The following is a 14,244-nucleotide window of genomic DNA, read 5'->3' as shown; positions in this document are numbered from 1 at the left end:
AAAAAAAAAAAAAAAAAAAAAAAAAAAAAAATTTCTACAAAATGGCTTGTTCTGACCCACTTTCCATTACAAACATAAAATGATGATAGGTAGGCCACTGCTAAATTTTAAGAGTAAATAATATACAAACTAAATTCAGAGCAGGAAAACAAATTTCACAAGAGTACTTTACCTTGATATCAAAATTAAAGTCTTCATCATCTGATGTAGGCCATGAATCATCAGTACCAGGTTTAACAGAAATACTTTAGAGCAAAAACATCAACAAAAACAAGTTCATTAAAAAGAAAAATCGAATGAAAGGTCAGCTATTTACTGAATGAAGTTTCTTGATATACTTAAAATTTGGCCTCTGTTTTTGTTAAGTTTTTATTTTAAATCCTATATCATTAACATACAAGTGCTATATTAGTTTCATGTATACAATATAATGATAGGGCAATTCCATACATCACCCAGTGCTCATCATGACAAGAGCATTCCTTAATCTCTGTCTCCTATTTCACCCATTCCCCCACCCATCTCCCCTCTGGTAACCATCAATTTGTTCTCTATCGTTAAGAGTCTGTTTCTTGGTTTGTCTTTTTTTTTTTCCCTTTGCTCATTTTTATTGTTTCTTAAATTCTACATATGAGCAAAATCATATGGTATTTGTCTTTCTCTAACTGACTTCACTTAGCATAATACTCTCTAGTTCCACCCATTTCATTGTAAATGGCAAGATTTCATTCTTTTCTATGCCTGAATAATATTCCATTGTGTATGTATATCACTTCGTTACTCATTCATCTATCAATGGACACTTGGGCTGACTCTTGTAAATAATGCTGCAGTAAACATAGGAGTGCATGTATCCCTTTGAATTGGTGTTTCCGTATTTTTTGGTAAATACCCAGTAGTGCAATTACTCGATTATAGGGTAGTTCTATTTTTAACTTTTTGAGGAAACTCCATACTGTTTCCCACAGTGGCTGCACCAGTTTGCATTCCCACCAACAATCCAAGAGGGTTCCTTTTCCTCCGCATCCTCGCCAACACTTGTTTCTTGTGTTTTTGATTTTAGTCATTCTGACAGGTGTGCAGTGGTGTCTCATTGTAGTTTTGATTTGCCTTTCCCTGATGATGAGTGATGTTGAGCATCTTCTTATGTGCCTGTTGACCATCTGTATGTTTTCTTTGGAAAAATGTCTGTTCATGTCTTCTGATCATTTTTCAACCGGGTTGTGTTTTGGGTGTTGAGTTCTATCAGTTCTTTGTATTTGTATATTAACCCTTTATCAGATATGTCATTTGCAAAGATCTTCTCCTATTCATAGGTTGCCTTTTCATTTTGTGGACTGATTCCTTCACTGTGCAAAAGCTTTTGATTTTGATGTAGTCCCAACAGTTTATTTTTGCTTTTATTGCTCTTGCCTCAAGAGACATAATTAGAGAAAAACAAACAAAAAAACAAAAAACCACTGCTACAGCCAGTATCAGAGAGATTACTGCTTGTGCTCTCTTCAAGTATTTGATTTCAGGTGTCACATTTAGGTCTTAAACCCATTTTTGAGTTTATTTTTAAAGAAAGTGGTCCAGTTTCATTCTTTTGCATGTAGCTGTCCAGTTCTCCCAACACCATTTGTTGAAAAGACTGCTTTTTCTCCATTGGATATTCTTTCCTGCTTTGTCAAAGATTAATTGACCATATAGTTATGGGTTTATTTCTGGGGTTTTCTGTTTTATTCCACTGATCTATATTTGTTTTTTGCCAGTACCATACTGTTTTGATGACTACAGCTTTGTAATATAACTTGAAATCTGGAATTGTGATACTTCCAATTTGTTTTTCAATATTGCTTTGGCTATTCGAGGTCTTCAGTGGTTCCATACAAATTTTAGGATTGTTTGTTCTAGTTCTGTGAAAAATGTTGGTATTTTAATAGGCATTGCATTAAATTTGTACATTGCCTGGGGTAGTATAGACATTTTAACAATATGTGTTTTTCCCATCCATGAGCATGCAACGTCTTTCCACTTCTTCTGTCTTGACACAATTTCTGTCATCAATGTTTTATAGTTGTTAGAGTACAGGTCTTTCAAAATTTGGTCTCTGTTTTTAAAAAGGTTTTCGTTATCTATCTTGCCTCCACCTCTCCGAAGATGTGAAATACCTAGTAAAGACCCAGTCTTAGTTCCCATAACTAAGAGTGACAGGCAAGGAATTCTCTGAAATGTTTCAAAGTTAATTGTTCAAAAGTTAACCACAATGAATTATCGCCTTACACCTGTCAGAATGGCTAGAATCAAAAACACAAAAAACAAGTGTTGGTGAGGATGTAGAGAAAAAGGAACCCTTGTGCACTGGTGATGGGGATAGAAAATGGTGTGAAAAACAGTATGGAGTTTCCTTGAAATATTAAAAATAGAAATACCATATGATCCAGTAATTCCATTCCTGGTTACTTACTTTCCCAAAGAAAATGAAAACACTGATTTGAAAAGATATATGCACCCCCATGTTTACTGCAGCATTATTTACAACAGCCAATATATGGAAACAACCCAAGTGTCCATCAACAGATGTATCTCTTACACACACACACACACACACACACACACACACACACAGAGGAATGTTACTCAGCCATAAAAAAGAATATGATCTTGCCATTTGCAACAATGTAGATGTACCTAGAGGATATTTTTTTTTAAAGATTTTATTTATTTATTTGAGAGAGAGAATGAGAGAGAGCACATGAGAGGGGGGAGGGGCAGAGGGAGAAGCAGACTCCCCGCCGAGCAGGGAGCCCGATGCGGGACTCGATCCCGGGACTCCAGGATCATGACCTGAGCCGAAGGCAGTCGCCCAACCAACTGAGCCACCCAGGCGCCCCGTACCTAGAGGGTATTATGCTAAGTGAAATAGTCAGAGAAAGACAAATACTATATGATTTCACTTATATGTAGAATCTAGAAAGCAGAACAAATGAACAAACAAAAAGCAGAAACAGACCCAGAAATAGAGGGAATTCTGTATTGCCAGAAGGGAAGGGTTGGGGGATGGACAAAATGGGTGAAGGGGAATGGGAGGTTCAGGATTCCAGTTATAGTAAGTCACAGGGATACAAGTACAGCATAGGGAATATAGTCAATGGTATTGTAATAGCATTATGCAGTAACAGATAGTAGCTATACTTGTGGTAAGCATGTGTAACATATAGAGTTGTTCAAGCACTACCTTGTACACCCGAAACTAACATAACATCTTGTGTCAACTATGCTTCAATTAAAAGAAATAAATAAATATATAAATGTTAAAGAACAAATTTATGTTATTAGTGGGAATACTATTCCCAGATTAAAAGATTAAAAATTATAAGGTTCAAATTTTTTCCTTCACAGGTCCTGCCTTATTTAGGTCTACATAAACGAGCAAGACCTTAAAAACCTTCATAGGCACTCAGATACCCAAGAAGAGAGACTGCTATAAAAACAGAGTCCGGGTAGCTGTGCCTCTATTTCCCTATACACTGCCTAATATTTTCTTTCTGTGAGTTCCCACACCTATTATCACTCTTCTGCAGGGCTCAGTGGTACTCTCCAACCCTTAAGTCTTTAGTCTATGAAAGCACAGACTCCCAAAACAAGGATAGGCTCAAATGTCCAAGAGTAGGAGACATTTCCTGCTCCTGGAGAACAAGCGAAATGGAGTTTCAGTCATCCATGTAGTCATCTCAACGTAGACATGTTACCAACTACCCAAATAAAACTCTTGTTACTGATTTGACAGCCAGTCGTACCCCACCAAACCCTACATGTACATGGGCAGGGCATCAGAGAATTAAGAAAAGAGGTGGAGTGAGGAGACCGCTACCTTGGGCCATACATCTATGTTGTGTAGAATCTCCATCCCGCCTATTATTCAAGAGGATCTAAGCCACTCTCTGTAAGTTGGGGTGGAAGTAGATGATATCACATTCTTATATGCTGTAAAAAGATTCTTCCCAGTGGCTCAAATGATTTTAATATCTCTCAACAGAAAACCTGAAGTATGCTAGTTCATTCAATTAAACCAACAAACAAAAAAGCTGCTCAAGATTCTCTTCAACCCTCTATTTTAATATGCCTTTCTAAACAACTCCCAATATCCTGTGTCCTTCGTTCCTTTGTGTGTGTGTGTGTGTATCCTTCATTCCTATAATTCATCTTTATCTAACTTATCATAAACCCCAATATTCTGACATCTTTTCTAAAACTATCCAACCCAGTGTTATTCTTCTTGAAACTTGGCCTCTCCTGCTAATTAATTCCTTCCTTACCCCCCTTCACTGTGTTCACAAGACCCCCTCCCCATCTTTCAATTATTAAAACATTTACCTACAAGATGAGAAAAAAGGAAAAAACCTGAATTTAAATCTCATTTCTGTCACTTATCATATCCAAATAAGTCACTTTTAATCTCTTTTGAGTTTCAAATTCTCCATTTAAACAACCACTTGGTGAGGATGTTGAACATAGGTTGCAGTACCAGAGGGTATTTTGATTAATTCATCTCTAAGATTCCTTAAGATCCTGAAATTCTATGTGCTTTTGATTTTGTCTATAGAAACACAGAGACTATTTAGCTGGCAGAAATGGAAACAATTAATGGACTAAAAGAAACACCAAGAAAAGCAGAGAACAAAGTAAAAAAAAAAAAAAAAATCAAGAAAAGATTATAGAAAAGTCATGGAGAAAAAGAAAAAGGTCTACAAAAAAAAGAAGAAGCTTCAAAGAACTAGTCAAGGGTACTAGCCTAGGGAAAACTAGACTGGGAAGTCAGTAAGTAGAGAATCGTTTAGAAATATCCTCTAAATAGATGATAAATTTAATTAATGCAACATGGTCTACACCTAGATTACATATCCTTCACTTCTGGAAAAATCATTCATCTCAAGGAGAGCAGACATCACTATATCTAAGAATTTGCCTGATTAGGTCTTGCTTATGTAAAAGCTATGTACTGTGGCCATAGGTAACTGAGATCCACCCTAAAATCTTTGACAGTAAAAACAACAGACTAGTTACCACTGCAGTAATTACCTCTAGTTATCACTAGTTGTCAAATATATTAGGACAAATGCTTGAACTAACCTGGTTTCTTAAGAAAACTCTAAATCAGGGTTAACACATAACTAAATTTGACTGAGTTGATCTGACTAGGATCTGTATCTTAATCCCAGGGCTGCTGAGGGACAAAAGAATGGAGATGGGAGTCACACAGGCTGACAGTCAAATCATGGGTCTGCTACTCATTAACTATGTAATCACAGGTCAATTAATCAACCTCCCTGCACCACAGCTGACTAATAAAAAATAGGCTATAATAGCAGAGCTACTTTGTGAAGCTATTGTAATGACTATATAAGTAATAAGTGTCAAGCACATAATATAGTGTCTAGCCCAGAGCAGAACTCAACAAATGCTTTTCTCTGCATTCCCTTAGTTAACACATAATTTGAAAGACTCCATAAAAATCCTACCTGCTTAAAGACTCTTCTTCAGAACTCTTATCTGCCACTAAAGAAAAAAGCAAAATACATTTTAAATCAACAATAGAAAAATACAGAATATTAAAAGTATAAGACTGATGATTTGTTAAAAAGTATTCCTTCAAGATCACACCTGGAAACCACACTGGAATGAGTATTAATTATATTATTGGTAGGCAGTTAATGCATTAAGAAATCTTACTTTCTCCTCTACATTTATCAAATGTAAGAAAAGAATGCTATTTATCAGAATTTGATACCTACAAGTGAATGTTTATAATGACCATAATTGTAACCAAACCCTATGAGACTGACAGAAAATGGTATCATTAGCAGAATCATTATCATAGACCGACAATGTCAAACCTAAATAACATGATTCTTCTGGACTTCCACTACTAGGAGCAGTTAAAAGAGACTGCATTTATTTTGCTGTAACACAACAGAACTTCTCCAGCTCTTCAGCAGAGACTGTTAAGTTTAGGATGAAACATCTCATCACAAACTTTGGTCTATACCACTGTACTTTGCAGCATGGCAAAACATAGCAAACAGACTCCCTATGGCCTTATTTCCAGTTGCAGGTAAGTATGAAAGATTTTAGTGATTTTAGTGATTCTGGTTTTATAAAGTATAACCTCTTGAGACTATCTACTTTCATTGCTAGAGAGTCTATCTGGACCCACCTCTTAGACCAGAATGGTACCAATGGTTAGTGCTAGGTAGTAGTACATGATGTCATTGTTCTCAACCCTCCCCATTATGTGACAAATGTCTATAGAAATCACACTTTTTCAGTCTGTAAGGCATATGTCATCAGATCCTACACTGATGAACACAAAACAAAACAAAGGACAAAGAATATCTTGAATCACTACATTCAATTACCTTGGAATTTTAATTTTTTAAACATTCAAGAAGAGGGGCGCCTGGGTGGCTCAGTCGGTTAAGCGGTTAAGCATCTGCCTTCAGCTCAGGTCATGATCTCAGGGTCCTGAGATCGAGCCCCGCATCGGGCTCCCTGCTCAGTGGGGGTGTCTGCATCTCCCTCTCCCTCTGCCCCTCCCCCTCCTCGAGTTCTCTCTCTCTCTCTCTCTCTCAAATAAATAAATAAAATCTTTAAAAAAATAAAATAAAATAAAATAAAAATAAATAAAAAAATAAACATTCAAGAAGATATCCACTGTATGATTGCAACTATATGACATTCTGGAAAAAGCAAAACTTTTCAAGTTAGGAGTTAAGGGTTGCGGCAAAAGGAGGGATGAATTGGCACAGCACAGAGGACTTTTAAGGCACTGAAACTATTCCATGTCATTATACATTTGTTAAAACCAATAGAATGTACAACACCAAGATTGCACCGAAATGTAAATTATGGACTTTGGATGATAAAGATGAGTTAATGTAAATAAAACAATGTATCCCTGTGGTACAGGATGTCGACAACAGGGGAAGCTATGCATGTATGGGAACATGGGGTAAATGGAAACTCTGTACTTTCTGCTATATTTTGCTGTTAACTTGAAAATGCTCTAAAAAGTAAGGTCTATTTATCGTGAAGGAAAAAAAAGGTATCCATTAAGCCTGCTATCACCATGTATTAAAGTAAGATACAGCCACCGTGAAAATTAAGATAAAGACCGAAGTAACAGAATACAGGTATTATCCACCAACTTGAAGTATATGAAAATACATAAAGCAAATAATTTTAATTGCATACTTAGGCAAGAAAATAATTGACAATTATATAATCGAATCTTATAAACAGGGATTCACTATCATATGAAACAAAACTGGATTATCTATATAATTAAGAATTTTTATTCTAATTTTAAATCAGAAATCATTGTTTAATCTAAGAATCATAATGAAAGTTTAATAAGGTAAAAAAAACAGATTATAATTACCTAATATTGCCCCAGTAATTTATGTACAAATACCTGTTAAATATTCACCAAAAGTCAAAAAAGTAACCAGCACTTCAATTTAATACAGATCATGCTACTGAAACCAGTACCATGTGATACCATCATATTACTTGCTGTTAAAATAAAATCTTAAAACAACAACAAAAATTAAGTCAGGGCTATAATTCCTATGCAAAAAAGATTCCATAGAGCAGGCCAAAGACTGCCACCATTAGATCCCACTTGAATGGCTGGCCCTTGGTTGGTATCCGGGAACTTGGATTTTGGGAGGGTTCCCACCATTCCATAGCTGGTAAGAGTGGCTGTGCCTAAGTGTTGGTACAAACCAGGTGTCTTATCCTGTATACTTGATTTCCTTCAGGGAACCTGGAATTTTGGTATACGCTAGGGAGAAGATGCCTACATGATTATCATTTCAAGAAAACTTCAGGCACTGAGTCTCTACAAGATTCTTGTATTGGCAGACAACATTTCATATGTGTTGTCATAATTTGATGCTGGAGGAATTAAGCACATAACTTGATGCTGGAGGAATTAAGCACAGCCATAGGCAGAGGATTCTTAGAAGCCTGCACTTGGTTTCCTCTAGACTTCACTCCATGCACCTTTCCTCTGTGCTGATTTTGCTTTGTATCCTTTCACCGTAATAAACCAAAGGCATGAGTACAAATATGCTAAGACCTGTGAGTTCTTCTAGTGAATAACCAAATCTGGGTGTTGTTCTGGGAATCTCTAATACAACTGCATTATATGAAATTTTTATGATTTGGGTTGATATTTTATACATGATTACAGTCAGACGGTTATTTCACAGAACACCTTTCCTTGAATCTGGTTTTCTTAGTATCTGCCTTGGAGATTCCTGTTTTTCTATACCCATCTGAATAAAGGCATAAAAAGAAGAGATGACATAATGATCAGAAAATAATGTCAAACAAGCAACAATCTTATTTTAATCAGGAAAAAAAAAGAGAATCCTGATGATTACCAAAATGTTCTACAGTATAAAATTTCCTATAAAAAAATGAAAAGATCACATAAATTTTCTCCAACTAAATAGGGATTAATTCGGGGCGCATGGGTGGCTCAGTGGTTAAGCGTTTGACTTCAGCTCGGGTCATGGTCCCAGGGTCCTGGGATTGAGCCCCACATTGGGCTCCCTGCTCAGCGGGAAGCTTGCTTCTCCCTCTCCCATTCCCCCTAGTTGTGTTCCCTCTCTCGCTGTGTCTCTCTCTGTCAGATAAATCAAAAAAAAATCTTAAAGAAAATAAATACATAAATAAATAGGGCTTAATACCATTTTTATGGTAGTTAATGAATCAATAAGGTAACTGGGATAATTATAGAAAAATATGTAACTATCATACACAGTTTAACAACACACTATTGATTATAGAGTTTTGTTTCCAGTCTTTTCCTTAATTTCTTACAGAATTAAAAGCATAGTTCACCTATTAAAGGCAGTTGTCGACAAACTAGTCAAAAAGTCAAAAATAGGATGCCTGGGTGGCTCAGTCGTTAAGCATCTGCCTTCGGCTCAGGTCATGATCCCAGGATCCTGGGATCGAGTCCCACATCGGGCTCCCTGCTCCGCGGGAAGCCTGCTTCTCCCTCTCCCACTCCTCCTGCTTGTGTTCCTGCTCTTGCTCTCTCTGTGTGTCAAGTAGATAAATAAAATCTCTCTAAAAAAAAAAAAAGCCAAAAATACTCCATCCAAAATATGAGTTATCCGCTCCACCCTGAAAATAGTGGATTTGATCATTAAAGATCAATAGGGCTCATTTGGGGGAAAACAAAATGAGTTATCTTATATACATAGATGGTTAAAAACTTGGTAATCTAATTGGCCACATATTCTTGTTAAGTCACAGTTTACCAATTTCTGGAAAAAAATATAAAAGCATGTCACATTAAAAGTGTATCAGATAAAAATTTCTGACAATCCAGAAAATGCTTTCAGTCTTGGCAGACCATCATCACTACTTTGTCACTGTGATACAGATACAAAGAAATTTAGCACAAGAAACTAATAAAATATGAGATACACTTTAGATTAGGTAGCCCATTACCTTAGAAGGAAATACACATATATGTCAAACATACATATGGTAGAAATGTGTTCTAATAGTGTTGGATTCCAAGACAATTTTCCTTAGCGCTTTCTTTAGAGATGAAATTCAGAAAGGAGCAGTAGAAGTGGAGATATTAGAAGAAGGCAAATGAAAAGAGGATCAAGAGAGACAGCACTAACCAAAATAGTCACGTATTGACTGTTTTTACTGACACAGAATTCCTAAACTAGTGAGACTAGTATATTCAGTGTATCACCTTATATTTTCTCCTTGGTATTATACTAGTTTTCTGCAATAAAATATTTAAAAGAGGTCAAAAGGCTCCAAACTGCAGGTCTGTAAACTATTTCTGATCAAAATTTAAAACTCTCAAAATACAGCTGCATCATGATTCCATATCAGAGATAGGGCCTGACAGTGGCTTCCTGCCTGTTGCTGTTTTTGTTTTCGTATTCATCCAGAAGAGTGTATTCATCCAGAAGGACTTGAGGACTTGAGGAAAACTCAAGTATCTCCACCAGAAACAGGTAAGAAAGACAACACTTTTCCTCACACTTGACTCCTAGGTTTTGACAATTATGGAAAAATGTTGGCAAGTCTACTCACCAGGCTAGACCATTTTCCCTTGACCCTGTCCGGGTAGATACTGCAGTTACAAAAAAGTTACGTAGGACCTTACTTGATGTGTTATTTTTCCATATTTGGACGTAGAAAGTACCAATCATGTAAATAATAGATCGTACAACTCAAAAATTCTTTTGAAAAGGTTACCACCAAAGAGCTTTTAAAAGTTAAATCCAACTTTCTTTTCAGTAATTTCTTTCTTTTCAGTAATACGCCTCCTTGAAATATTTTTTTAATTTTTTCACCATCACTTCCTCTAATTCCTCTCTTACGTTTCCCCAGTCACTCCTCAGTCTTCTCTACTAACTCCTACTCCTCCATCCACCCTTATATTTTGGTATTCCCAGGGTTTGTTCACTGGCCTCCTTCTCATTCTATATGTTTCTCCACCACGGACAAGCTCAATCTTTGTCCAAGCTATCACTTTGCTTAATAATTCTAATCAGATTATTTCAAATCTGCACCTCCAACCTTGAAGCTCTACCTCCAGCTAGAAACTCCTAGTATTCGGTTATCCAATTACTGAAAATATACTACATGGACATTCCATCAAATTCAACATATACAGAAAAAAACCTGGTCTTCCCTATTCCCACCGCTCTCCTCTCTTCATCCAATAAAGTCCTACTCATTCTTCATGTCCAATTTAAATGCTAGTGTTCAACCTGGAAACATATGAATCTTCTTAGATTTCCTCTCTCCCCTAACTTTTTACATTCAATAATCACGAAATCATATTAACTATACTTCTTTTCTGTCTCTGCTTTATATTTCCCCTGCCACTGCCCTACTCAAACATGAGCTCTTAACTGATGACTTCCAGAGGGGAAAAAAAAGCCACCAACTATTATTGTTATTTCTTAAATGAATAAAAAATTTTTAAGCAAAATGAATGAGAAAGGGGGCACGTGGGTGGCTCAGTCAGTTAAGCATCTGCCTTCAGCTCAGGGCATGGTCTCAGGGTCCTGGGATCAAGCCCCGCATCGGGCTCCCTTTTCAGCGGGGAGTCTGCTGCTCCCTCTCCCTCTGCCCCTGCGCCCCACTGTGCTCCCTATCTCTCTCTCTCTCTCAAATAAATAAAATCTTTAAAAAAAATTGTTTAAATTTTAAAAAATAAGACATAAGGCCTAGAAAAAGAACAACATTTTAAATTGAATAAACTGAGCCTCCTGACTTTTTCAGTATAGAAGGGTGAAAATTTCATAATGGACTGATACTAGGCTAAGGAAATATAAGCTTCCTTTGTCTTCCAGTCTCTTTACATGGTTTCCTTCAATATATCCTCCACATGAGGGGCCAGCAAACTACGGCCACAGGCCAAGTCCGACCTGCCATCTGGTTCTGTAAATAAAGTTTTATTGGAGCACAGTCACATCTATTCACCTATATATTGCTATGGCTGCTTTCACCCTACAATGGTAATTATAATTGAGAAACCACATGGCCTAAAATAGTCACGATCTGGCCCTTGAAAGAAAAAGCTTGGTGATCCCTATTTTATGCCATAACCAGAGGGCCCTAATTCAAATCTAATCTTATTACCCTTCTGCTTCAAATTCTCCAATGAATCCCTGCATCAAATACTGCTGGCTCCCTCCCCAATGGCCATTCCGTAATTCTTCATTCTTGCTGGAGAACTACAACTTTATTTGGATATTTGTTGTCCCCATACAGAAAGAAGGTGGCCTCACCCCAGCTTCAAAAGCAGAAATGATTATTCTAAGCTATTCACAGTACCTGATTTACCAGTGACTGGTTTAGGAACAAGCATGCGATACACCCTAGCCTAGAAAATGTTAGAGGAAATTCACTGTAAGCCTCTGAGTTTTCTTCTTATTTAAAAGAAACATATAGGGGGGACCTCGGTGGCTCAGTCGTTAAGCGTCTGCCTTCAGCTCAGGTCACGATCCCAGGGTGCTGGGATTGAGCCCCGCATCAGGCTCCCTGCTCCGCAGGAAGCCTGCTTCTCCCTCTCCCACTCCCCCTGCTTGTGTTCCCTCTCTCGCTGTCTCTCTCTCTCTCTGTCAAATAAATGGATAAAATCTTAAATAAATTAATTAGTTAATTAATGAAAGAAACATATAAAGAAAAACAGTCCTTCCAGTCATTGGATATTGTCATGTGAGACTAGGCCTGGAGCTGTTGCTAATTAGCCAACCAGGAAGGGAGACATAAAATACTGCCAACCTCAAAGCTGAACAAGAGACAACTGGGACCCTGATGACATCACTGAACCATCAAAACAATTCTAGTTCCTATTGTTTTAGTCACTGTTTTGTTTTGTTTTTTTAGATTTATTTATTTGAAAGAGAGAGAAAGAAAGGAAGCGTGCAATAGAGTGCAAGAATGGGGGGAAGGGCAGAGGAAGAGAATCTTCAAGCCCACTCCGTGCTGAGCACGGAGCCCAACGTGATGTGGGGCTTGATCTCATGACCCGAGACTGTGTAAAACCAAGAGTCAACACTTAACTGACTAAGCCACCCAGGTGCCCCTGTTTTAGTCACTGTTATAAGTCACCTATTATTTGCAGCTAAAAGCATTTTACCTGATAAAGTTACCAAGGTCTACAGGGTAAGATCTACTCCTTTCCATACGACTGAAAAACTTTCATAAGCTTGCCTTAGCTAAGTATTCACCTCATTCCAACCATTCCCATAGCACACTTTTTGTACTGGCAAAACTGAACTGCTCATAAATCCTCCGAAGTTCACTCGTACATCTTAGCCTTTGCACTGCTGTTCCGTCTGCAAAACATGTAATCTTGATGGATGTTTCTCCTGCCAAACATCGTCCTTCTGCCACTTTACTTGGCAAACTTACTATTCAGTCTGCATAGTTACCCTAAATTCTACCCACTCTCCTAAAACTCTAATTCCTCACTATGGACATAGTATCTGGAACATATTAAATACCAATAAAAAAATAACAATGGTAATTATAAGCACTAGGGGACTCTGGCACATAGTAAGCACTGAATAAAGTAGAGTAAATAATAAAAATGACAATGATAATAACAAATTCCTGGAGGGCAGGGATTGTGTTTTTTGAATGTTTGCATTCTACAACATCAGAATAACACTTAGGAACTAAAAGACACTTGATAGTTATTTGTTAAGTGAACAAATGAAAATAAGTAAATTGCAAAACCAATAGACAGTTACCTTAAAAAAAAAAGTCTCATTGGTATTGCTGCATACTAGCTAAGTTTTGCAGTTCTTATTGTTTGCCATTTGTTTACGATACCAGGAAGGTATTGTAAAGTCCCCAGTTTTAAGGATAGTTCCTTTTTTAATGAGACAAATCACTATATAATAATATTTACTAAATGTAATCCACTTGTAAAAATTAAAAGATCCATTTTCATAACAGGTTCAATTTATTATAATATGCTTATAGAGAAAACATAAAACATACTAACTTAAAAATCTCTTTTTCTTATTTACACAAAGATATCATATGGGATTTTAGGGGTCATGACTAAAATAATGAATTTCTTTTCAGACAATACCACCTCATATTTTAAATTACCTACAATTAACTTCTTTTGTTGTTGTTGTTCATACTGAGGTACTTTATTTAATATTTTTTATTATGTTCAGTTAGCCAGCATATAGTCCATCATAAGTTTTTGATGTAGTGTTCAACAATTCATTAGTTGCATGTAACACCTACTGCTCATCATAACACGCATCCTCCTTAATACTCATCACCTGGTTACCCCATCCCCCCACCCCCCTCCCTTCTGTAACCCTCAGTTTGTTTCCCGGAGTCCAGTCTCTCTCATGGTTTGTCTTCCTCTGATTTCTTCCCATTGTTCATGACAGCATGCCTACAATTAACTTCTTAAATAATCCTGAATACTAGACTATTAAGAAAGAAATTAAGAAAGAAAAAAAAAATAGGGGCATCTGGGTGGTTAAGGGTCTGCCTTCAGCTCAGTTCATGATCCCCAGACCCTGGGATCAAGCCCCACATCGGGCTCCCTGCTAGGCGGGAAACGTGCTTCTCCCTCTCCCTCTGCCTGCCACTCCCCCTGCTTGTGCTGTCACTATCTCTCTCTGTCAAATAAATAGACAAAATCTTAAAAAAAAAAAAAAAAAAAAA

The 14,244-nt window shown here is 37.0% G+C and overlaps 1 protein-coding gene across 1 annotated transcript in view; it reads right to left on the bottom strand.

Moving 5' to 3' along the window:
• The window catches only part of LOC123323753 (ankyrin repeat domain-containing protein 26-like), a gene marked incomplete at its 5' end in the record, with an annotated part of 23,741 nt that overhangs the window by 2,482 nt on the left and 7,015 nt on the right, over positions 1–14,244 (bottom strand). Inside the window, 2 exons of the mRNA XM_044912232.1 lie at positions 142–245; positions 5,505–5,541. Coding sequence (XP_044768167.1) covers positions 142–245; positions 5,505–5,541 — 141 coding nt within the window. The remainder of the gene's footprint in view (positions 1–141; positions 246–5,504; positions 5,542–14,244) is intronic.

The sequence above is a fragment of the Neomonachus schauinslandi genome, unplaced genomic scaffold (genome assembly GCF_002201575.2).
Source record: "Neomonachus schauinslandi unplaced genomic scaffold, ASM220157v2 HiC_scaffold_646, whole genome shotgun sequence".
Taxonomy (NCBI): domain Eukaryota; kingdom Metazoa; phylum Chordata; class Mammalia; order Carnivora; family Phocidae; genus Neomonachus; species Neomonachus schauinslandi.
This window is presented reverse-complemented; position numbering and strand designations above follow the sequence as displayed.